The 25,610-nt window shown below is 36.7% G+C and overlaps 1 protein-coding gene across 1 annotated transcript; it reads right to left on the bottom strand.

Moving 5' to 3' along the window:
* Nucleotides 1-6,254: 6,254 nt before the first annotated feature.
* Nucleotides 6,255-25,331, bottom strand: LOC133518791 (peptidylglycine alpha-hydroxylating monooxygenase). Its single transcript, XM_061852493.1, has 9 exons — nucleotides 24,924-25,331; nucleotides 21,166-21,223; nucleotides 19,844-19,931; nucleotides 19,107-19,182; nucleotides 17,854-17,980; nucleotides 14,943-14,991; nucleotides 14,426-14,571; nucleotides 13,996-14,185; nucleotides 6,255-11,962 (listed from the first exon to the last, which is right to left on the bottom strand). The coding sequence occupies exons 1-9, from the start codon at nucleotides 25,029-25,031 to the stop codon at nucleotides 11,791-11,793; spliced, it is 1,014 nt and encodes a 337-aa protein (XP_061708477.1). The 5' UTR covers nucleotides 25,032-25,331; the 3' UTR covers nucleotides 6,255-11,790.
* Nucleotides 25,332-25,610: the final 279 nt, after the last annotated feature.

Here is a 25,610-nt window from a genome sequence, read left to right as displayed (position 1 = left end):
GATTGATTTATATATCCATGCCAACGAAAACGATCACGGAGCAAAGCCTCGGACAGACAGACAGACGGACATGGCGAAACTATAAGTGTTCCTAGTTGACTACGGAACCCTAAAAAGCAGAAAGACCCGATGAAAACAATAAAATAGTTCAAAAGAATAGTTAGGCTTTGTAGATCACTGTAAACCTTGTTGGTTCAAAAACACTGCTGAATTATTGATAGAGAAACGTATTCGAAGGCTGATTTTAAATCAATACCAGGAAACCAATATTTTTCTTCTCGAAACATCGCGAGCCTTCATGAAACTACTACTACATAAAGTAAATTCAGTGGAAAAATTCGCCATAAAGTTACTTTAGTGGCAAGCTTCTCTGCCAGTATATGCCAGTGTGGCAAAAAGTTCACCGTGTGTAACCTCTTTTCGTGTCAAGAGTAATTTCCGAGAACTTTCTCGCCGTGCTCTAAAAAAAATCATACATTTATATGTGATCTATTTTATCACAAACTGTTTTATAATAAAGAATTTGGAGTTATCAACATTTACTCGTCCAAGTTATCAACAACTGAGTTTAATGTTGTAAGGTTTAATTTATATGGCGACAATCGACAGTTAATAGTGACAAGCCTTGGCAATAGTGGTGGTGTGGTGGAATTAAAATCTTCAGGAAACTATATCATTTTATTAGAACTCTTAAATAAAGGTAGCATACGTGTACTAGACGCGTTGGTGCGTTATTAGAAAGAGGAACCACAGACAATACCGACTGCCCTTATACACTCTTAGACCATAACCAATGTAGAACGATGAATAAATAAAATGAAGATTTCCAAACATTGTCCGTCAAACAACTTTGTCAGTAACAAGAGGCGCGAAAATCAAATTTTCTATGGAACCATAACCCTTCGTGCTTACATTTTAAATTTCCGACTTTTTTCTACTGACGGAAATGACTTGACAGACTATAGTACTCGCCCTTTGGTGCCATAGAAAATAATGGAATTGAGGACTCTAAAGTAGGTTAACACGATCTTACAAAGAGTGAATTCTGATACTATCTGAAATATATTGGGAGTCGAGTAATATTATTCGCACTAATTGGTGCGGATAAGATGAACTGCGAGTTGTGTTAAAAGAGTTGTGTCCATATTAAGTATAAAAAAATCAAAAAACACGTGACGCTACTGATATCTCGTTCAAAATCAAAACTTTCCAAAATTGCGAAATAAAAATTTCTCATGTCACGAAATTTTCAATATCCAAAATGATAATTTCGTTTGTTTCTTGTGCCTGATAGTTCCGATAACTTTTCAAACTTTTTGCAAACTTTCTGCAACTTTTACATTTGTACGCATGGCACGTGCCGCAGCAGGTACACCGGCAGGTGGCGCAGATTAATTATTATTTACTTGTTATTAACGATTTTTATTATTATTTGTCTTTAATAGATCGCAGGTATACCTAATTAGGATGCTGCTGTATAGGCTATGTGGCCGATCAATTGGAGAGCCTGCCTCAATATGTGCCTTTATAGTAACTGAGGAAATTCGCATAATATCGTAGGCGTTAACCCGAGTAAAACTTAAGCCATCGTTATTGGGAGCTCCAGACTGATTTCGAGAGTAGACTTTAATAATCTTCTACCAACAATGCTTAATGGCGTTTTGATTCCTTTCTCTTCTCAAGTTAAAAAACTTGGGCGTTGTTATGTATCGCACTTTATCTTGGGTTAGCGAAGTTAGTACTCAAACATAGACCAATATTACGCAGAATTCGGTCTTTGCCTTTAGTCACTTGTACTAGATCTGTGTTTGAGTACTTACCTCCTGGACGCTTCGGGCCATCGGCCCTACGCGGAACTCGGCCTTCGGCCTTCGCATTTAGATACTTGTACTTTAAAATACTTGGGGAAGTATATCGTGTTGGGAGGCGCGCATCTATCGAACGCTTCGGACCTTCGGTCCTACGCAGAACTCTGCCTTCGGCCTTCGCATTTGGTTACGCTTAGCGAAGTTTGCAGGAAGATGTTTGCGTCAGTGGCGTCTCTTAGGAGCGTCCGTAACTTTCCTATACCCACTAAAATTACGGTTGCTCGGACGTTACTCCTCTTTATCTTGGATTACGATGAACTTAAGATGATCTTGATCTCTGCAAAGAGCAAGTAAATAAACCGGAACGTCATCAGAATTGAATTTACAGAATTTACTATAACTAGTCGAGTGATGAAAAATTTGTTCGTTTCCTTTTTTTTAGTAAAAATATATCTGTTATTTTGATTAAAGGATATCTACATAGTGAACAACGCAAAACTCGAGCGTGCTGTCAAGGGTACCATCCGTCAGTGTCACTTAACTCTCTCCTCTTTTGCTTTTTCTACCAAAAGACGTAAGCAACATATTGTACCCACTAACATGCGACATTTTAGAAATAAAAATCTGCATTTTTACCCATATTCATGTTTTTTCTACTTGAGCGATATTTGACTTTGTTTTTGTAAGACCGTGATATCAATTTAATACCTAGGCCGATAATATCTTTTCAATCGTTGTGGCACAGAAGTATAGACTTGTAGTTAATCTGTTAGTTCCTGCTATATATAATCTGTAAGGGCTAGGTGCTCTTACAGGTAAATTTATAAGACCTAGCTATTAACATTTTTCCTGAGCTATCAAAATTTTTATAGAAAATCCGCGCCATATTTTGTACAGCGACCTATACAGCACGGATAGATACTTTAGAGGAGGTGTAAGCCAGGAAAGTAGAAGGGGACAATAGATATGATGCGCACGCGAAACTTGCGACAGAAGAAATGCCCATCGCGCGGATTTTTACCTTTTATCTCAATTACTTGGAATACTTATGTTTAACATTTTGTTCTTCAGATCCCTAGGCTGATGTATCACAAGTTATTTTATAATTAGACTGTTGTGGTATGTAGGGTAACGATAAGCAACTGATGATAAAAGAAAACTGAGATGTATCGTGTTTTTTTTTTCTATCGAGCCTGTGCTAATCACGACACCTTGCAGTTTTGCCTCTACGAAACATTTTCACTACATACAGGGAAACCCATGTTATCGGCTACGACGATAGCTCAGCGATGAATGTGTTAAGGTTTTGTTTGGAGCTTGGCAAATAGTCTTCTTTCCTTGTGAAATTTTCATGGTATTCGCTCTTGATTACACACGTGTATAAATTCAATGTAAAAACTATAATTATGCGTTAGCTCCCTCGTAAAATGTGTTGCTCTGGTTGTTAAAGGTACTTGATTCTTGGGCTGAAGTCTCAAGTAAACAAACCTCTTGACCCACCCTAGTATCTGATAACGTGAAAATGTCTGGACGGTTCAGACATCTTGAAAGTATTATGTTACGCAAATAATCTTTTAAAAAAATACTATGATTTGTGAAAGTTACCAGTTATTCAGCCTACTTAGATAGGTATTTACTTTGAATTATTTTAGTACAAAAAATAAGTATACTTAGGTAACTAGACTAGCTACCCACCTAACAGATATTTCTGTTCGTTTCGATTGATACATTATCAGTATCTTCACACGAAATAAATAATTATGTTTCTCTGTCATACTAAGTTACACTTAATGCTAGCAAAATAAATTGAATACTTATTAATGTATTTTTTCATCGTAGTGAAGCTCACTGTACACTTATGAGCAAAAAATCGAATCATGTCACATTTTTTGGTTTTTGTTGAGTTTTTCGAAAATGGTCAAAATTTCAGTAATTTGAGATTTCAGTAGGTACTTATTATTGTTTATTTATTAGCAACGAGAATTTGAAATAGAGGTGGATTGTCAAAGTAAATTTTGTAGCCTCAGTAAATTTACTGCAATCTTTCGCCACATAATTAAAACTTTATGAACGCCATTTGACTTTGATCCTTATTCTTTCACCGATATATATTAAATTTGTTAAATATCAAAAAGTGGCGCCATCTACATAGAGGATAGGCCAAAGGTTATGGCGCCATCGCTCGAAACGATCTACTAGACTAGATCACAGGCCAAAAGTATGGCGGCATACATACCTTTGGCCTATGCTCTATTAGATGGCGCCACTTTAGATATTCAACAAATTTAACACATATCAGTGAAAGAATACACACACACTGTTAAAATAAGCTTGAAATTTTATTACTTACAGAAATTGGAAATGTAGACATTTTCCCAAGGTACCTAATAAACAATCAAACTTGATATTCATACTTTTTTCCTAATTGTTTTCTTATCTTCGTCAACACAATGAAATTCGCACGACGAGTAGTTCGTTTTAATATTAGCTTCAAAGGTGACCCAAATATTTTTTTTTTAAATAATTATACTTACTACTCCAAGTACATAGGTAATACCTATAAAGCGTAGGTAGGCACATCATTAATTTCACGGTATGCCAGGCGGGTTCATACACAGGTAATTATTATATTGTACGTCAATACGGCCCGTGAAAGGGATACGTTAGTGTGGAGTCGGATATTTCGTTAAGGTTAACTTAGTACCTACGTGCCTAGGTACAATCGAACAAACTGATTTGTGCTTCACCATATAACGCTTTCACAGTATCGCTTTTGCTTTCATACTAGGTATTTAAATCAATGTAACGCCAGTGACATAGTAAATGTGAAAAGGTTTAACACACTGTGGGTCAGGAATCAAGTTGTTCAATAAGTAATACAAATTAGAATTATCATATGGGTTTTCTAAACTTCTGGAATGGCGATCTCGTAGCTAATATACATACTCTGCGCACGAGGTCCAAGGAATTACGTGCATGTGGGGAGCAAAAAGGACGCGATTCTTCAGCTGAAACTGCATGGGTCGATTGAACCTCTTGTCCTACCAAATTTTTAGTAATATTTATCATTTTTTTCGAGATTTAAACCTCCCACCACACATATTCATTATTGTCAATACTCCGACACGTAACATTCTCTACATCCGCGCACACATCCGTAATTATATCCCTTGGCTTTAACAGGATCACTGGTCCCCAAGTTGGCTATTAATAAATAAAATAAATTCGCGACAGATTCGACAAAATCATTTTTCAATAGGCGTTGTTCGAAACAAAACATTTTTAAATAATAATGTGTACCTACTCATTTTTACTGTAAGTACTTAGATATATAATATAGGTAATCTCCAACTTATTTGTTAGCGCCTATGCTGAAAGTTCTAGAATAAATACCTACCATTAAAGTCCGTCTCCCTACTACCCAACGTGAGCGGAGCACCCACGCAAGGGCAAAGTGGGGGACAAACGCAGCTGGAGAGAAAACGTGCCCTCCCCACCACCCCTACCGCCATACGAGAAATAATTCCTGCCCATCAATGCTTAGCAATCACTGTTCATATAGATTGTAGGGGAAGGTCATTTCCATTTTTTATAAGTTCTTGATCTTTTTCTAAAACATTGAAGACTTCTCACAGATCCGGTGTTTTTGGGTTCTTTCAACTCAGAATAACTAGCATATCAATCCTGATGCTAAAATGTCCCAAAAAATTTACCGTATACAAGTTATTTTTTTTTTACAATAAAAACGTGACGTAATAGAACGGACATTTTGGGACGTCTTTTTTTAATGGTAGGATGGAGAATGCTGTCGATTCTGAGTAGAATGAGCCCAAGAATATCCAGAATTCTAAGAATCAGGTTTTCAATATTTATTTTACGAAACGCCCTCTTATCAATGAGCATATATATATATATATATATATATATCAAGATGGAATTATAGTTTTCGCCGGATTTACGGATTATTTTTGATAAAAATACTAAAAGTAAAATTCTTTAGGTAGGTAGGTAAATACATATTTTCATTGGAGAAAATGTATCAAAGGTTCTGTTTCGAGCCTGGAATCTACACAATGGTATCCTTCTAAGCACAAATGCCGCGTGCACTTGCTACGTAGGTATTCGGGCAGGACCCTAGAACCTAAATGGTCGCGTACTGTGCGGTTTATAATTGGAATTTCCTCCCGCGGACGCTTCGGCTGTGGAATGAGCTTCCTGCCGTGGTTTTCCTGAGGGGCTACAGTATGGGGTTCTTCAAAAAAGGAGTGTACAGGTTTTTAAAGGGTCGGCAACGCGCATATATCCCTGGCGTTGCGGGCGTCCATAGGCTACGGTGACAGCTTACCTACAGGCGGGCCGTATGTTTGTTTGCCACCGGCAATAAATAAGTAAAAACGATGACTTCATGATTAAATATTTTAGGTAAATAATGAATAAAACAACCAGTAAAATATAGATATAGTATATTTATTTTGCACTTCCCCGATTCATACAATATGAGATTTGTAGTAGGAATGTTAGGTTTTGGAACTAAATTTTGTATAATTTATTTATTACTGGTTACTTTGTATGCTCGGGTAACAATGAATGGACTTCAAAAATTTCGTCTCTGTATGTAGTTTTTTGATATTTTTACAATAAAAAACTTTTATATATGCCGTCGGAAAGATTCCGTTGCAAAATCTCCGCAGAAAATTTTTCGGAAATATTTTTGTATTGGAATCGAATTTATCCATATCTTTAGTCAATTATCCCTTGTTTTCTGTAAAATTTTCCTGATATTACCTAGTACTTTTCAAACTATTGAGAAACTTCGCATCTTGCACATATATCTTGCGCGACTTCAAGCATGGACTCGCGAGCGAGACGGTGTGTACTATTACTGTTACCCAATCATAATAAGTTTCCAGTAAATCACATACAGTAAGAGATATTAGTAGGTATAAAATATAGCTATAGAGAAAATATAACATTTTTTTTTAATAATTTTTCATGGGTTTCCCATATTTGCCACTCACTATGACGTACTAATTATTATAACAAGTTTCGCTTTTAGCTTAGCACATCGATATGATTAAAACATTAATTTTAAAGCTAACATGTGTTATACTAGTTTAACATCCATGGAATAAAATATATTGTAAATGATATAAATACATATACTACAGCAGTTATCGAATAAATATGATTTACTTATTCTAGCCTTTTACTATACATTTCTTATAAATATTTTAATGTATAATAGTTAACGTAATAATAGATACCGTAAATAAAGTCATAGAAATTGACTATCCAGTTCATGTAATTGATTGATTCAGGCGTTATTTTGGCTTTCACTACTGAAAATCAGATACATTTATTAAGTCTTGTTGTATAATGTTCTAGAAGGTAGATCTAATGAGCTGTTTTTATGCGCACTTTTGTAACTATATAACATTTTTACATAGTGTTTTTTTTTCAAATTCGACCCTAAACATATCAATTCAAGGTTCATTTTGGAATAAATATACCTACGTGCTCACTTTTGTACAGGAATGTTAAGTTAAAGTCTAATAACAACAAATTATAACGTTAATAATACTTTTTATGCCTTCCTCTCAGGTGAATGGGGCTCAATTCGACATGATTTAATGAAAGCGTGACATGGCCATTCATTAAATCTTGAAATTATCCTTCATTCACTGCCAACATTTTCGTAGCGTTACGCTCGTAGCCGATCCCAGCATTTTTCCGCTTTGTAGAGGAAAGCGACTACGAACAGAGAACCTGCCGAGCGGGTATCCGGCACTCAATGTGTTAAACACTTTTCAAAGTGCAAAAAGTCATCACAGACAGTCGGAAAAGATTGTCTGTGAATCCCGAATATCTCCCAGTCACACCGTGAGGACCTATCAAAACCAATATACAACCCAAATGTCAAGTGGATCATTCAGACACTTCTGACAAATCAAACGTACTATAGAAATACATATAAAGTTCAAAAGTCCCTGAATAAGCGTTAAGTTTAGTCTTAGAGATATACATCATTTACATACAATTTCAAAGTCCAGATTGCAAGCCAAAGTCGACCGTTAAAGATATTCATTAGGGAAATAAAATGTATCAATCATGGAAACATTGACATGAGATATTAAATAGTTTTTTGTCACCTAAACTAATATTTTTATTATGTCTTTACGAAAAACTAATGCTAATTTATATACACATTATTCTCGGGGACCGCAACCCCGAGAATATCAAGGTGAAGAATATACATATTTTGTATGGCTTAAGAAGTTTTAGATGTTATCGAGTTATTCATTAACGTGTTAAACAATTGCGCGTTTGAGAATTTTTATTTGATTTGATTTATAGTTATCTACACCATAAAAATATGTTGTGGATCATATTATTCATATTACATAAAATATCGAGATATTACAGGGGTTTACATACTCGCTTAAAAAACTAGTTTATCTTAATTCTTCGCTGAATTAGAAAGTCATCGTCAAGGAAAAATCTATACATATTGATGAAACTCTAATACAATAATAAAGATCACCATGTTCTCTCAATTAGACGGCCGAGTTTAGCGGTGTAGTTTAAAAATATTCGTCAGGCATTCCTTATTCCGGCCCATACTCGTATATATAATTTATACGGCAGTTTTACATATTTTTTATACCATTTTCCTCGAATTACGATGACTTTCTTTTTTTAATTTGCGCGTTTGCGGAGCTGTAGGATTATGATTTTAATAATCCAATACTATGTTTTTACAAACACTACTAAAATAATAGAATAATTATGGTCTAAACCTTTTGTAAATAACAGATCAATTGTTTGCACTTCAGATCATAATCAAATAATAAATATGACAGTATAATTTATATGAATAGGAGTTATTCGCCTTAAGCCGTTATTTTTTTATTTTTTTTTGACATTTTGGAGCCAATTCATAAATTGTGCGTTTGCTTAAAAACTGAGGACAGATCAATAGTAATTTTAATACATTTTAATATGCATTTAAAAGTCTTCCTTATTACATGACTAGAAATAGATATGAGTGACATGTTGTAAATAATAAAATATATAAAAAAGAAGCTACAATATCTATTTTATTTTTCAGATCTCTATTCAGATTTTTAAATTCAATTACTTTTATACATGAATGAAGGAATGTTTACTTTTCGTTCTTAGTCTTCGCAATCGGAATGTAAAAATTAAATAATAAGTCAACTTAAAATAATTTACAAAAAGATTTGGAACGTCACGACAAAAATACAAAATTAGAGTCAGAATCACATGTGGCTAAGCGGAACAGGTGATCATAATGTTATGCGCAAATGCGAGGTTTACAACAAAGGTGTATTCAAATGATTTGAACACCATGCTCGCTTAGCATTTCTGCGGCTGACTGTAGGTCTATTGATACCGAATTTTACCCCGTGAAAAATACTTCTCGGTTTTTTTTAATCTATAGGCCACTAGTTGCCTGAAATAAATATATTCATTTCATTTCATTAAGAGGTACTCATAACAAATACAGTAGCATACGTTTGTTTTAAAGAAGGAGACATAAGTAGGTAGTTTACCATTCAGGCAGTGCTTCTACTAATGGGAGAAATTTCAATAAGTACAGTACGCTGCAGAGTTAAGTGTCGAAAAGTTGAGTGAAACCCCCCCCCCCCCCCCCTCCTACAAACAAATTTCTATTCACTTAACTTTGCAGATTACTGTACATAACCTATACCCGCCCAGAGACCTATAGGCCTTGCATTGAATTTTATTCTAAATCCTTATTTTTAGGAAATTTTCAAAACGGTTTGTGCCAGTTTTATGTTTACTACAAGATTCGGGACGGCACATTATTTTATTTCAGACGTATGTAGTACGTACGTTTTTGTTTCTGATAAAACTCTTGTACTAGCACCGCTAAGTAAAAAAGTGGCTGTGACATAATCGGACAGACAGACGGACATGAAGAATCTATAAGGGTTCCATTTTTTGCCATTTGGCTACGGAATCCTAAAAAGGCGCGTACAATTATATAACAACATTTTAGACATGAAATGTTTTGTTTTATAATGACTAACATCTCTTCTTTTCTCCCCCTACTTTTCCGTCAATAGAAATAGGTATGTCACAGATTATGTGTGGCTGAAAAGGATGCCAACCAACATCTTTTTCTAAACACTGACAAGGCAGTTTTAAGACAAACAGTCTCTAGAACAGTTCCTTCATTTTCCTCATTTACGCTATGTATAAGTAAGATTTGTATATCTTTTCGCTATAGTTAAAAGTAAAAGTAACAAAGTAAAGTACTGAAACCTACTTTGTAAGTACGCTGCCTTCAAATGATAGACTAACAGATAGAACCTAATTAATCCTTTCAGCGTCAAGTTCGTTCCTGCAATGAATGGGTTAAGATTTAGACTAACATCATAGAACAGTTACGGCTACGCGAGATGACGGTATCGAGGAGTCGCCATGAGTAGACAAGTGTCGTTCACGAGTGAGTAACTTACATGAACTATATTTGATTGAACTCACTCACTCTTCAACTCACTTGATATTTAACTCGCCCAGTAACTCATCTATCTCAGTGTTACTTTGCTCGCTCTTTCCCACTCATGATTGGAATGAGCCGGCCAAGCCGAACGAGTGAGACGATGCAAATATGCGAAACGACCGTTTCGGAGTGGTTCGCCATCTTGGTCGCACTTATGGCTGTGTGTTTTACAACCATCTCTTTTACGCACTCCACAGATCCACTGAGCGAAATGAGTGATACATATATATCTCCGCGAGCGAAAGATATGAATCAATATATTCAACTCAGTGAAGTATTTTGCGCATATTTAGCTAATACATAGTTTTCATATATATTTAATGCTTTTTAGTCTAAGAGAGGGTGTCGCAGAATTCGTACGTACTATTTATGCTTGTCGCGATTATGGTCTAGTTCAAATTAGACTTTAATCGACATACGCGCTACATAGGCCTTTAGTATTGTTTATTATTACCGAAATCGGCAGAGCTCTTAAGTCTTTCTCAAAGTATGCTACCTAGTACGAGGGTTAAGTACCGGTAAATTCACGAACTTGTGATCAGTCCGTCAATTGTGGCAAGTGCAACTGGCCCTGAATTGGTTCAATTCTAGCCGGCTGTTAGTAGGCCGCCATCATTTAAATATAGAATGTAACCAACTGTGTAGAAGGTTAAACTTCCTTCAACGTTCGCTTTTTAGCATTCGAAAATAGGTGAACAATGTTGACGTATCTTTTTTTTTTTATTACTGAAAAACACTTTAAAAAATTGTTTATATTACTTATGAAAACATAAGAATATAAATAATCGTGTAAGATTTATGATTGTTACAGATGTAGTGAATAATCCTTTCCCATCGTATTTTCTCGGGATCGTTCGTATTTGTCATGATACTTCAGTCAACCGCAGTACATTTTGTACTGAGACTGACTGAAATAGCATAACACGTTCGTATGTTTCCGTAAGAAAACGATGGGAAAGGATTATTACTACATCTGTACATATTTGATTTGATTTGACTTATTTTTTCGATTTGAAAAGACACGACAAGATCTCTTGCCTTTTTTCTAATGCTAAAAAACGAACTATATATATAAATGTACCTTACGAAAATATGAAACGCAGGAAGTATAAGAACTATAGCCAGTGTACTCCTTGCAGCTAGTGCCAGCTTTTTCCTTGGACGTTTCAATCCCAGATGCAGGTTTTCGTTTTTTTTTAGACTTTTATCTACATGAAAGGCCACATCGCTGCTCAAAACCTTTAACCATTTGGTGTACCGCTAACATAGTAAAATCCACATAGAGCCGAAAGCCCAGAGCTGCAGGAGAGGGAACTTGAACATGAACACATCCTTGCGTTCGCGCTGCAAAAAATCCGGTGGAGTTTGTCCTTAAATCTGCTTGCTTGCATTCCTTGGTAGCAAATTGTGAGGAAAACATGGTGAAATCATTTACGTGTACTTGGAGTTATCTTGGACAGGTATGCGGTTGAAGTTCTGCGGAGCCCGCGACCAGTAGTAGTAGGGCGGGCCGGCCGAGAAGCAGTACTTCTGTTCGAGGGGAGTGTCGTTCTCCACCCAGTACATCAGGTAGAAGTTGCACATCTCGTCCTTGTTCGTGGCGCTGGAATGGATAAAGTTAATTTGAAATACTGGTAACGGTAAAATATGCAGAAGTAAACCCTTATGGCAGATACTCAATACTCAATATTTTATTGAAAATTCAAAAAGTGGTTGTACAGGTGGTAAACTTATTAAGCTAGGTCTTTGTGAACCCTGTTCCGCACTGCAATATTATTATTTACAATTCCAAGGAGAGGAGATTTTGTGATTAAGTATCTTATAAACAATAATCATTAGCAAATATACCTATGATAAAATAAAAATTAATATGTCAAAAATACAGACTTCGTGTCATAAGTTTTAATTTCAATGTCATTTGTCATTTATTATTCAGAACATGAACTTATTATATTAACAAGGACGAATAATCTATAGGTATTATTGAATTATAATCTGTCATTAAAAAATTCGCTTGGAGTATAATATGTCTTATCTAATAACAACCGTTTAATTTTATTTACATATCTTCTTCTTCTTCACTGGCTCAGTGACCCAAACAGGATCTTGGCCTCTGACACAAGAGAGCGCCACTCTGCCCTATCCTGCGCCACTTCACGCCAGTTGGGTATTCCGAGGGCGAACAGGTCTTTTAGGACTTCGTCGCTCCAGCGGTATCTGGGACGCCCAGACGGACGTTTTCCACCCGGGTGCCCCACATACGCTCTTCTCACGGCACGATCCTCTCCCATCCTCTCTAGGTGACTGAGCCAGCGGAGTCGTGTGGCTTTGATTTCGCCAATTATATTGGGCATCGCAACCAGCTCCTCTAGCTCCCTCTTCTTTCTACGCCTCCAAGTTCCATCTTCATCTCTGATAGGTCTCCTTTTTTTATTGAGATCTTTAAAGTAAGTATTATAATAGGTCCTAATCAGTGAAGATGGATTTAAACTGTCAAATGTGTGGAATCCTGTAATTTTTAGTGCTATCCGAATCAAACACGCATAGTGACATTGTGACTGTAGTGTGCTTGGACAGACCAACAAGTGTGGACGAGACCAGTGGTTATGTTGAAAGCGAATGCAGCCGACGCGCACGAATGACGGTAGACCGAGCGCGGTCTACACAACTTTGACACCCACACGCCTTTCTTTAAACAACTTTCTTTGAACAAGATGCATGTATCTGCGTCGAATTATCGGGAGCTCGAGCAACGCAAAAGGTAATCACGGTCCATATCCCGGTCGATTTAATTCTAGTGAACACTAATAATACCAAATCCTAACAGTGTGGTCGTCAATATTATTTATGACACATTTAGCGGCAGCGAAGTCTCCTTTACTGATATGTGAGGGATCTTGTATGGGGTAGAATATCGGGAACTCCTGTCTCTCCTAACAGTGAGTTTAAGAGTACTTATTATACATCATACACTTGGCAGCAACGGTGTCACTCTTGCAGTGATGCTATCAGCAAGGGTGAAGGGTGGGAAGACCCCTCGGTCTTGTAGGGGGGTTGAACCACTGCAGGTTTTTCCAAGATTTTATATGACGTAATGCATGAAACTCACCCAATCCTAACAGTGTGTTCATCACAAACTCGGCAGCAACGATGTCACCCTTGCTGATGGGTCCTCACCTATCAGCAAGGGTGAAGGGTGGGAAGACCCCTCGGTCTTGTAGGGGGGTTGAACCACTGCGGGTTTTTCCAAGATTTTATATGACGTAATGCATGAAACTCACCCAATCCTAACAGTGTGTTCATCACAAACTCGGCAGCAACGATGTCACCCTTGCTGATGGGTCCTCACCTATCAGCAAGGGTGAAGGGTGGGAAGACTTCTCGATCTTGTAGGGGGTTAAACAGCTGCGGGTTTTTCCAAGATTTTATATGACGTAATGCATGAAACTCACCCAATCCTAACAGTGTGTTCGTGAGTATTATTCATCACACACTTAGCAGCAACGATGTCACCCTTGCTGATGGGTCCTCACCTATCAGCAAGGGTGAAGGGTGGGAAGACTTCTCGATCTTGTATGGGGTTAAACAGCTGCGGGTTTTCTCAAGATTTTATATGACGTAATGCATTAAACTCACCCAATCCTAACAGTGTGTTCGTGAGTATTATTCATCACACACTTAGCAGCAATGATGTCTCCCTTGCTAATAGGCGAGGGGTCTTGTATGGGGTAGAACATTTGGGGCAGCTGGGGGTTCTTCTCGCCGATCAGGTTCCATTCGTCGCCCTGCTCGTTCTTGCGGACTACATAGCCGGTTACTACTTTTCCTGGAATGAGCAATGTGAATTTGATTAGTTTTTTGTACGATTCCATAAATAAATAATGCGTGACGCTCTCTAATGTCCTTCCACGTAATAAGTAATAACGTATTATCAACTGGTCTTAAATATTAAATAATTCCAATTGAAGTTCATACATTCATGATTAGATACTGGCTGACATCAATAAAATCATTCAAAAATCGCTACGGGGCCTTAAATAGGCAGAAGAACTCCATATTTACTTACCAAGAGCATGAGTATGAGTTCGGAACGCAAAAGGATGGATGACCTTATCCTCCACCATAGTGCAGGCCGTCTCCATATGTTCCACTTTCTTCGGAGGAATGGCTCCGCTGGTGCCGAGCAGGAACACGCCGGCTTGGCGCGGCATGCTGCAAATGAGAAATGCTGGTAAATGAGATGTGAGGTAAGGGTGAGTTAAGAACAGCCGTAAGAAACAGGTTCATAGTTTATTTCACATTGCATAAAACTTGCTCAGGTCTCGTCAAAGTATTGTATACTACCCAGCATTCAGCAGCTTCTGCAATGCGAAACGTACCCTCGGTTCACGTGGTAAGATCGACTTTTGATAAAAGAGGGTTGTTGCAAGACCATCACTATAAACGTGAAAAACTCCGGTCCAATATAAAATTAAATATCCACCATACAAAATTAATCTGTGTGAAATTTTAAACTGTTCGATTGGAATGTTAGGCTCAAGAATCTCAAGATCTTTTTGTAGAAGCAAGACGTCAATACTCACTGTTCCTGTGTATACTTCAGAAAGACACCCGAGTTATCCGTTTTGCCTTCTGTAAATAAGAACAATAATGTGAATATCAACATCTTCATTGTTCCAATAAGATCGCATTCCTATTTCAAAAGCATATTTATATTTGCTATAATTAAACATATTGATATCAGTAAGCAGTAAAAATTTCAACAATGCGTAAACAACGTTGACGACATAAATAATAAACAACAAAAAAGGCCCCTGGTGCATAGTACCTAAGATGCAGGCAGCGTTTCCTCGGATTGTTAAGCTGATACGTTGATCGAGGAAGTTGCCAGCTCTTCTGTCTCTTGTGGCATATCTGAGCCTCTTCAAAGAGCTGTGGAAGAGACTCACATATGCCACAAGAGACAGAAGAGCTGGCAACTTCCTCGATCAACATATCAGCTTAACAATCCGAGGAAACGCTGCCTACATCCGAGTCTCTTTCACAGCTCTTTGAAGAGGCTCAGAGCGCCAGAGCACATGAATCATGGTTCTAGACGTCGAATGGAAAAAAAATCGTTCAAATATCGACCTTACTGTTCATGCAAGAAGATTAAAACTGCATTGATAGGACATAATTTATATATGCCTCAAATTGTTTAAACTAACAATAGCAGGAAACTCTAAACGGTGGTCATCGTGTAAGTCAAAAACTACATGTACTGGAGCAGGTAAAATGTACGTCAGTGGTCCAAGTACAATTTTCACTACAAACGAAAATACTACCGATGTCTATTAGCGTGAGACTTATAATGTCATTTACAAGCATGTAGATTTGGTTCACTCTATGAGACAGGGAACATTAAAGGTACAAAAGCATTGTTATGGATATCTTTGCATCTGTACTCTAGGAAACCAATTATCATTTGTATGCTAAATGGTTTAACATAACCAACGGTAAATACCTACACTACTTACAACAGGAATTCATATGAGATTTACGTGAATCTTTCCGTGTCAACTTTTTCGCATTGGCATGAGGAAGTCTTATATTATACACTTACTTTCTACCGTTTGAGAAAGAAATAAGTTGCAAAAGTGTAAGTAAGTATAATATTGACATCGACTGTAGGTACCTAAAGTGAGAGGGTGAAGTGCGCCATTCAGTCTAAGTGCGACTACCTTTATTATATCTAAAACTGCTTATAGAATACTAGTAATATGACTAGTAGGTAGGTTGCAGTTTTATTAGTAGTAGTAGTATTAATAGTATCCGATAAGCAGTTTTCAATATATTACAGGTAGGCGCACTAAGACGACATGGCTCACTTCGCCCCCCTTACCTTATATAATATAAAAGTAATCGTTACACGTTTTAGTGAGCCTGCCTACGAAACTGACGTTCATGGGTTCGTTTCTCATATAGGGCATTTATTAGTGTCGTGAGCGAGCCATGGCCATTTACATAATATATATTGTACGTATATATTACATATATATCGTCGTCAAAGCATCAGCAAAACGAGACTTATTGCGCCATTGGTGTAAGTACTTCTCGTATTCTAAGATATTTCATTACATACTTGATTATCTAAACGGGTCTCTAAAAAAATCCGTACATGTTGTACATCTTTTTCTAATTTGAGCAGCATGTTTGGACAAAAATTGATTTGTGTAGTTGTTCACTCAACGCGTTTCGATAAGGCGCATGGCGTGTATACCATAAAATGTGATTACGATTTACAGTATTTAATGACCGTACTGTGATCAACCGTGAAACAGTGCTACGCAAATTTATATTAAATAAATAACTTCACTTGAACAAACCACGAATGCTATTTTATTGAGCGAGTCAAAAAATATTTGGACGAATGAGCTCCTCCTGTTTACCCAACAGGCATGTTGTTGGCGCACCGCCATTGCTCCATAACGAAGTTTTAAAAAATCTGCTGATTATATTTAATCATATAAATTAAAAAAAAAAACTGTAATTCGTTGACACTAAGTACGAGACAAATACCGAAATGAGGCGAAATGCATAACCTACTAACCCCACCTCAGATTAGTTAAACCGTTTGGTTAAAACGTAGAAACGAAAAGATGAATAATGTAACTGCCCTACTTTGATACTGTGCTCCTGATTGACCACTTGCTTTCTTAACCCTTTGACCACCAAACACGTGAAAACACGCGCACGGCTCCAGCCCAATATCAACCTTTCGTCCAATCCGATAAGATTCACGTTGACGCGCCGCACACGATAGGCGTGGCGTTCAAAGAATACGTACGGCTGATTAATTTTTCATTCGATAGAACTTCTTGCCACTAACCTGGGAACTTCGACAGTAATGCACGTGCAGCACAAAGTACTTGATGGGCGAGTTCTTGCCGATTAGGAACTCTACTCCCTCGGGGAGTATCAAGCTCGGAGCGTCTCCCATGCGTACATGATCTGAAATATGATAGAACTCTACCACTGACCTGGGAACTTCGACATGTAATGTACTTGCAGCACCAAGCACTTAATGGGCGAGTTCTTGCCGATTATTAACCCGACTCCCTCGGGGAGAAAACAGGCTCGGAGCGTCTCGAGCCCATGCGTACACGATCTGTAATATGATAGAACTTCATACCACTAACCTGGGAACTTCGACATGTAATTAAATTGCAGCACCAAGTACTTGATGGGCGAGTTTTTGCCGATTATTAACCCGACTCCCTCGGGGAGAAACAGGCTCGGAGCGTCTCGAGCCCATGCGTACACGATCTGTAATATGATAGAACTTCATACCACTAACCTGGGAACTTCGACATTTAATGCACTTGCAGCACCAAGTACTTGATGGGCGAGTTCTTGCCGATTATTAACCCGACTCCCTCGGGGAGAAACAGGCTCGGAGCGTCTCGAGCCCATGCGTACACGATCTGTAATATGATAGAACTTCATACCACTAACCTGGGAACTTCGACATGTAATGCACTTGCAGCACCAAGTACTTGATGGGCGAGTTCTTGCCGATTAGGAACCCGACTCCCTCGGGGAGCGTCAGGCTCGGAGCGTCTCGAGCCCATGCGTACACGATCTGAAATATGATAGAAATAGCAATTGTGAGCTGTTCTAAATTTAATAAGTACCCCAAACTGACCCAAAATCGCCTTGCCCAAAACGCGTTTTTTTTTTCAAAATTTTTCGTAAAAAATCACAGTTTTTTAAGCCACGCAATGTTGGTCATGGTAGGCAAAATTGAGCAAGTTTACGGTATTCATGTAATTCGAATCTCAGAGCGGGCGTTAAAGGTAGGTACTCGAAATTAAAATCATGTTGTGATCCTGCCGGTGAGTAAGGTTGCCAGAGCTCATCGAGGGGGGAGGGGGTTAGGGTCGGCAACGCGCATGTAACTCCTCTGGAGTTGCAGGCGTACATAGGCTACGGAGACTGCTTACCATCAGGCGGGCCGTATGCTTGTTTGCCATCGACCGCCGCCACCGACGTAGCATAAAAAAAATGTCGGTATTAAATTTTACTTTCCTGATTATAATTACCTCCAGTATGAACATTGAACGCTCCAAATGACTAAACAAGTTTATGTGAAATATATTTATTTGACGTACGATTTTATTACCAATGACTTTGCCCCATGTCTAAATTACTTTTCAAAACTGCAGGTACCTTCGGCTGCTGAGATAGTTGATCCTCGCTGCTAAAAAAATCTATGCAGGGAGTCAGTTATCTCTGCAGCTAACTGTTCATGACAATGTTATGTTATGTCACCCCATTTATAACATAAATAGCTGATATAGTAGCGAGATAACCTTCTGACACTTTGGTTTCTTAAATTGCAAAATTTGACAGTTGAGCTGTGATATCACCACTTATCACAAAAGTTGGGAAAAAGTAGACAAATTCAATTTCAAACTTACATTTGACGAAACCTGAGGTGGATGAGCTTTCTGTACTGTGACGAAGCCTGCGCTGTGAAGCTGATGGTATGCTTTTTTTTGCTTAATAAAGGTTTTTGTCGTAACGTCATTTAGTTATCATTCGTCCGTGCGTCTCTGCGAAATGCATTAAGATACCAAAATATACTTTCGAATTGGCCGCAAGGATGTGGTAGAGATCGTCCTTTGTCAATTGCCTGTCGAATTGCCCCCTAATTTACGATCTGTCCAGTTATTTCCTTATATAAGTTTATCGGTTTGATAGAATACCTGAGACCCTGAGCGGCAAGGGCTTGCAGTGTTGTACTGAGCGTCAATTTCATTGCTTGACATCTCACCGCAACTCCTGTAGACAGATAAAGTTTACAATTACCTAAATGTTAACCAAATTATTCTATTGTCACTCTGATAATGACATCATTATAATCCTAGTATCATGTTGTATCCGAGACTGATATTTCTAAGTTAGACCTTGTTTGGATAACTCTCTTCTAAAAATATATATACCCACTATTAACTAAATGTAAGATAGGTACATATTGGAGGGGCACGGATACCCCCTTCGATTGGGATTATCATACATAATTATTATCCATGTCTCTATGTATTAAGTAGTTTCAAAACAAACAAAATGTCCCTAATGCCAATGTGGATGGCCCACATTGGCCATAAGTAAAATGTTTTAGAATATCGGTAAGAGACAGAGCTTTGGATCAATGGCTAAGCTAAGGGTTCTAAACGGCGCAATAAGAGAACAAGCTTTACTTTGCTCGCCACACTGCTCGCAGGTTTTAGTATTATATATTATATGCACTAAGTGCGATGAGGCACGTGAGATGGCCGCCGAGAGAAAAGCAGACAGAAAAGGAGATGGCGGGACGACTTGGACGCGTACTACGAATGGTGGAAAATACCGAACGACCTGAAGACCTTTGTCCAGCAATGGAATCCTAAAATAGGCTAAAAAATATACATGAAATATAAAGACATAGATATTGGGTACTCACCAAACACTGTCATTGGAGCCTGGTTCTGAGCATCCATATAGCAGCATGTGATGGGCTGTGTGCATGCTCGCGTTGGGTTCAAATCCCACTACAAAAAAAAAAGAGTATATTAGTAAGAGAACAGCATCGAAATGCCTTCTATCCTAGCTGTGGCAAGGAGAAGTCTAGCTTATGATGATGTCTTACTGTTCTACAGGAGAATAAGAAAATTAGAAGAGAATAGTGTGGGAATGCCGCTTAAGTAATAATGTCCTATAATATTTATAAAGTATTTATTCCTTTTTACTTTTTTCTTTGCACCTTTTTTACACATGTAAAGACATCTCTAACCCGACGTGTTAGCCCGATGGTTTACTGGTAGAGAAGGCAAGTAGGATTTAAATCCACCATTTGTACATCATTTTGTATTTTGTGCAATATCGTTTAAATAAATAACGTCACCTTTATTTTCTTACTGTAGATACGGTGAAGCAGGCGGGAATTCCCCAGAATGGGGAATCTCCATGCGTAATGACATTTGACTCTTCTGCGATAATAAATCGTGCAAGTAGTAACTAAAGCAAAGACTACAGTGGAGGACCCGCGCGATATCGCCTTTTCATACAAACGATAGTAGTCATTTTCCTCTCTAGATATTAAGTATATTGAAATCATTTTGACACAATTTGTAGTATATCAACCACAGCTACGTAGAGGACGTTAGATTTTTCTCATTTTATTAATAGTTATAAAAGTTAAAAGCATTTTAAAAATTTCTATATAATCCTAAATTTTACAATATTCAAAAATCTCGAAAAAAATCAAACGTAGAGGCCTACATAACAATGGTTAATATGCGTCAAGTTATGTAAAGAGAAAAAAATGGAGACCACGTCTCCTTTTCTCTTAATTATACTGTAAAGGAAACTGCGGTCTAATTTTGTTAAACAGACTGTTGTGAAATCCATAACTGACGATACGATTATTTTATAAATGAATTCCTTTTCCCTAATTATACGAAAATGATAGAGGCCATACAAGCGCCTAATATTTTCATCTGTGCCCGGAGAGGACAAATGGGAATACGTAACGTACACTAAAATGATACCAAACTTGACCAGCCACGTAGGTAGATACTGGACCGCCAGAGCCGCCTTTCCGCACCCGTTTTGAGAGTTAGCCAAGAGTTAATCTCACGAGATTAGCCACCGCTAAGGGAATTAAATCAGCTTAGTATGACTGAGGTACCTAATACGACATACGTGCCAAGCGGCGACAAAAATACATACTGTTCCATACATTTCTGCACTTACTTTCCAAGATATTATTATATTGAAACTCACCTAGGAAGTAGCTTCTGTCTGGGAAGATCCGGATGGGAGTGCAGAGGTATAGCTCATCCTGTAATCATTCAATGTCAATTAGAAATCTTTATTTGGATTCATATATTACGTGAAGTATATATGTAAAGATGGTGTATCAGGGGACGTGAGCGGGATCCACCCTGCGCATTCAGTAAATTATAAGCAAATGTTTCGTACAAGTATTATTGAGAATAACGTTATTTAAAAAAAAATGTTTCTTGAAAACCCCTATTAGTTTTGAAAGACCTTTCCAACGATACCCCACACTCTAGGGTTGAAGCGAAAAAAAAATTTCACCCCCACTTTATGTGTAGGGGAGGTACCCTAAAAAAAAATATTTTTTTATATTTTATTGTACAACTTTGTCGGTTTTATTGATTTATATATCCATGCCAAATTTCAGCTTTCTATCACTAACGACCACGGAGCAAAGCCTCGGACAGACAGACAGACAGACAGACAGACGGACATGGCGAAACTATAAGGGTTCCTAGTTGACTAAGGAACCCTAAAAAGGTTTAATTTATTTACCATGATCATGACTGTAGATAATTAAATTCGTCCTTAGCAAAAAAGTCAAAAACATGCAAAAGGTGTGAAACAGGAAAAATACGATGCTGAACGACGATCTATTAACATTTACTGAGTGTGTAGTGTAGGGTTGGTCCTGCACACGTCTCATGAATCACCAGTAGGTAATAGGTATAAAAATTGTCTAAAGACTATAAAGGTTATATAAAATAAACAGGTGGACATATGATCGAGAATTAAAAGTTTGAGAATTGAAAGGTTGAAGTTTTGAAAATACTTATTTAAAATACCGATTTCCTATGGACTTTATAAAGAGATTATGTAGAAGAGGAGATGTAACTGTAGGTAAAATATGTAGGTACATACTTGACAAATCAAAACACGTCATCATTTTATATTGTTGTGTTATGACGTAAATGAAATGTGTGCAGAACCGATATGGAATTGATGTCAAATCTCAAGTGCTTATTGGAAAGTAATTTGCACAATAATTATAAGCATAGACTTACATATAGTTATTATTAATTATAATTATACAAGACTAACAAGTGGTTGATCCTATTCTCACTTGATGGTAAATTATGACAGCCTAAAATTTCTGGTTTTCTGAAATGTTTGACCCATATTTTATAAAGAAGTTTGCATGACCGTCACAACACGACATACAACAGCATACAGCCTGATCAATACACCCACACATTCCAAGGCCATAAACACCCACGCATCGTTATCTGCCTAATAAAAACGACGTTCAATTGCTTTGATAAGGTTCCTCTTAATTAATGATTAGATGGGAAAGTTCAAAAGGGTATGGGATAAGTGGAAATTAATTGATAAAATCTTGAGATTTAAAAGTTAGATGCAAAGATGGCTAAGAGAATAAAGTATTTAGCCCTCTCTACTTCGTTTTTTTTTGCATTAGATATAAGTTTTTAGCAAAAACTTAATTTTTGTTGTGTACCAAAATTTTAATTTTTAGTTAGCTTTAAAGCTAACTGTACCCTTTTCTGAATACTAATACTCATCGAAACGATTCTAACAACCTCAAATACAATTTGTGTTCTTTTTCCATAGTCACCTCTTGTCTCCATCATCATTCATCAGATCAGCTCTTTTAGATTTACGGTGAAAAATGCCCCAAAACGAGCATAGCGTTGAAAATCGGTATTCTTGCATCTGCACCTACATTAGATTGGTCATAATCTAACAATCAAAACAAGTAGCATCAGCAAGCCTATTTCATTTTAGAGTCCATACATCCGAATTAAATTTTAAGCAGATTGTATGAGAAATTGTCCCATCTGGACTGGCCTTAATAATGCTGAAAATTTTCATAGGTAAGAGGTAGGTACATATACATGTATATACATAAAATGAGATTGACATTGGCTTGCCAATTATATTTAAACTGCTGATAAAAAACTAAGCATGACTAAATATCAAATAAGTGCCACATTCATTTTCCTCATTTCACACTTTGATGCCTATGATAATTATATACATCATATAGCTGTGTTTTTTATACCTGATTCCAAAACTAAATGATTCATACTTACAAACCATAGAGTGTATGTTATGCAAAATAATAAAGTGAAACAAGGTTATATTTATTCATTATTTTCTATTGATTGACTAAATGGCTTAATGGCAAGGCCTAGTTTACCCTCCGGGTTGGAAGATCAGAAGGCAGTCGCTCTCGTAAAAACTAGTGCCTACGCCAAATCTTGGGATTAGTTGTCAAGTGGACCCAAAGCTCCCATGAGCTGTGGCAAAATGCCGGGAGAACGCGAGGAAGAAGATGAGATTGACTTAATGGATATTCAGATTATGATATAGAAAACTTTCCTGATTAGCTCCTTAAATTATTGTTGCAATAATTGATCCAATTTTCTAACAGGGTAAAGAGGAAGTGAAAACAAGAAGGGCAAATCACACTGTCTTACAAACTCCTAGACTACTCAATGCTTGGATTCAAATCAGCTAAAGGTCATCAATTTGTTTATTTATGACAAATGTGTGTTCCTGTGTTATGAATGTTTTCTATGTACCAAATCTATCTATTATATATACGAGTAGTAAGACTACTTATTGAGCTTATTTTAGGGTTACTTGTAGGTTAATTTCTGTAAGATTGTCCTATATAATATTAAGTTAAATGGGAATAATTATTGCCAATGCGAGAGAAAGATCAATACTGGATATATACTCAAACTATGTTCAAATAGCTAAGTTATAAACTTTCAATCTGATCTGCGATCGGCGATCTGAATGGAGGCAAGTAATCAGCAGTGATCAGGGTTTTGGTTGGCTCTTGGGGTGAGTAACGTCTATAACTTCTTATATAATGGTATATATATATTTTATAAATATGTTATCTACATTAAAGTAGAGTTTTTTTCAATTTAAAAGGTATTGTGGTCTTAAAAGTGGATCTATATTACTATTTTAACTTGATATTCCACATTGTGGCACTCGAAACTCCAATAACTGGTAATTAGAGTAGAATTTGTTGGTTAGTATACAGTAAATCTAATGGAGATTCTTTGTGGAGCGGGCACAAATAGCCACCAACTGGAAGATTGAAGTTTTTCTGGTTGGTGGCTGATGAAAATGAAATTGAAGAACTTTAAAAGAACATAAAGAATTTTACATGAAACAAAAATATATAAGAATAATTTCTGAATAGGTATTGAAGTTTTTTTTACTTTACTTCAGTTGCCATGTTTCATCGTTCTCACAGTCATACAAGACAGGGTTAAATATAATAATGTTTACAACAATATTAAACCAAATTACAGAACCATAGTTAATACTAAAAATTAAGAAATTATATAATTATTATAATAAATTACTTATTAAATTATAAGAAATTATTTTTTTAACATGGCATAAAAATATTTTTAAAGATGAATAATATTCTTCCTTAAATGTTTAAATGTAGTAATTTGTTAAATAAAGCAAATCGCGCAAAAAACCTTACACTAGAACTTGGAGTATATTCTTTGAGTGTAAGTTTTGGTAAGTAAATCTTTATAACGTAAATCAATTTTATTTATAAGACTGTTATAACAAATTGTGTAACTTTTAAATAAATGTTCGGCGAATTAGAAACCAATAGCAAGAAATAAATGCGAATTATAATACGGCCCTGATGTAAAGTTTCGTTGCGAAATATTTAAATTAAGAATTAAAGTTTTAAGACTTACCCTGTGTGGATAGACATTAGGCATTAATAACTCGTACGTTGTCGTTTCGAGACCGAAAACTTTACCGCAAATTCCAAGCGCACATAACAGAACAACTAATTTAATCATGTTAAAAGTAATTTAAAAAGCAAACAAGCAAGTCGGACGCCGTGCTGTCCACGTCGTGTCTCTGAGACTACTTGGAAGCGCGTTTGGCGAAACGTTGTTATGATAATGTTGTTTGATCCGCGTTGTTTGGTCAGCGAATCGTGTCCACACGGCAAAAGCTACAAGTGTTTATATGGAACTATTTTTATTCGCGATCGATAACTGCTGCGAACGTCATTTGTGTATTGCCAGTCTACTTAGAATTTCGGAGATATCGAAATCCTTATTATCATTTATTTGGAAAATATTGTGCTAGCACAGAAAGTATTAGTTTGAAATAACATAAAATAATACTTATCAAAAGATACAGATTAAAGTGAATTACGTATTTGAGTAGTCCACTAATTATAGCTAAAGTATTTGTAAAAAAAAGGGTATTTACAAGATGTCGTAGAATATGTATTGGCAATACTTTTTCGTTTAGAAATGAGAAGAGTATGAAATAAACATGAATTAAGATTTTTAGATGTAACATAATAAATAAAAGTACCTCAAATCATTTCCTGTTAACATTTTTTGTTGCAAATTATATAATTTTGT

This window comes from Cydia pomonella, chromosome 6, assembly GCF_033807575.1.
Source record: "Cydia pomonella isolate Wapato2018A chromosome 6, ilCydPomo1, whole genome shotgun sequence".
Lineage (NCBI taxonomy): Eukaryota > Metazoa > Arthropoda > Insecta > Lepidoptera > Tortricidae > Cydia > Cydia pomonella.
Note: the sequence above shows the minus strand (reverse complement) of the source record. Positions and strands in the feature narration are given on the sequence as shown.

What these genes read in the sequence shown, in the direction of transcription:
- LOC133518791 (XM_061852493.1), bottom strand. Translation starts at nt 25,031, where the DNA reads ATGATTAAATTAGTTGTTCTGTTATGTGCGCTTGGAATTTGCGGTAAA. An exon ending in CTAATGTCTATCCACACAGG is followed by an intron (nt 21,224 to 24,923) that starts GTAAGTCTTAAA and finishes GAATGATTACAG; the next exon opens with GATGAGCTATACCTCTGCAC. An exon ending in CTTGCCGCTCAGGGTCTCAG is followed by an intron (nt 17,981 to 19,106) that starts GTATTCTATCAA and finishes ATCATATTTCAG; the next exon opens with ATCGTGTACGCATGGGCTCG.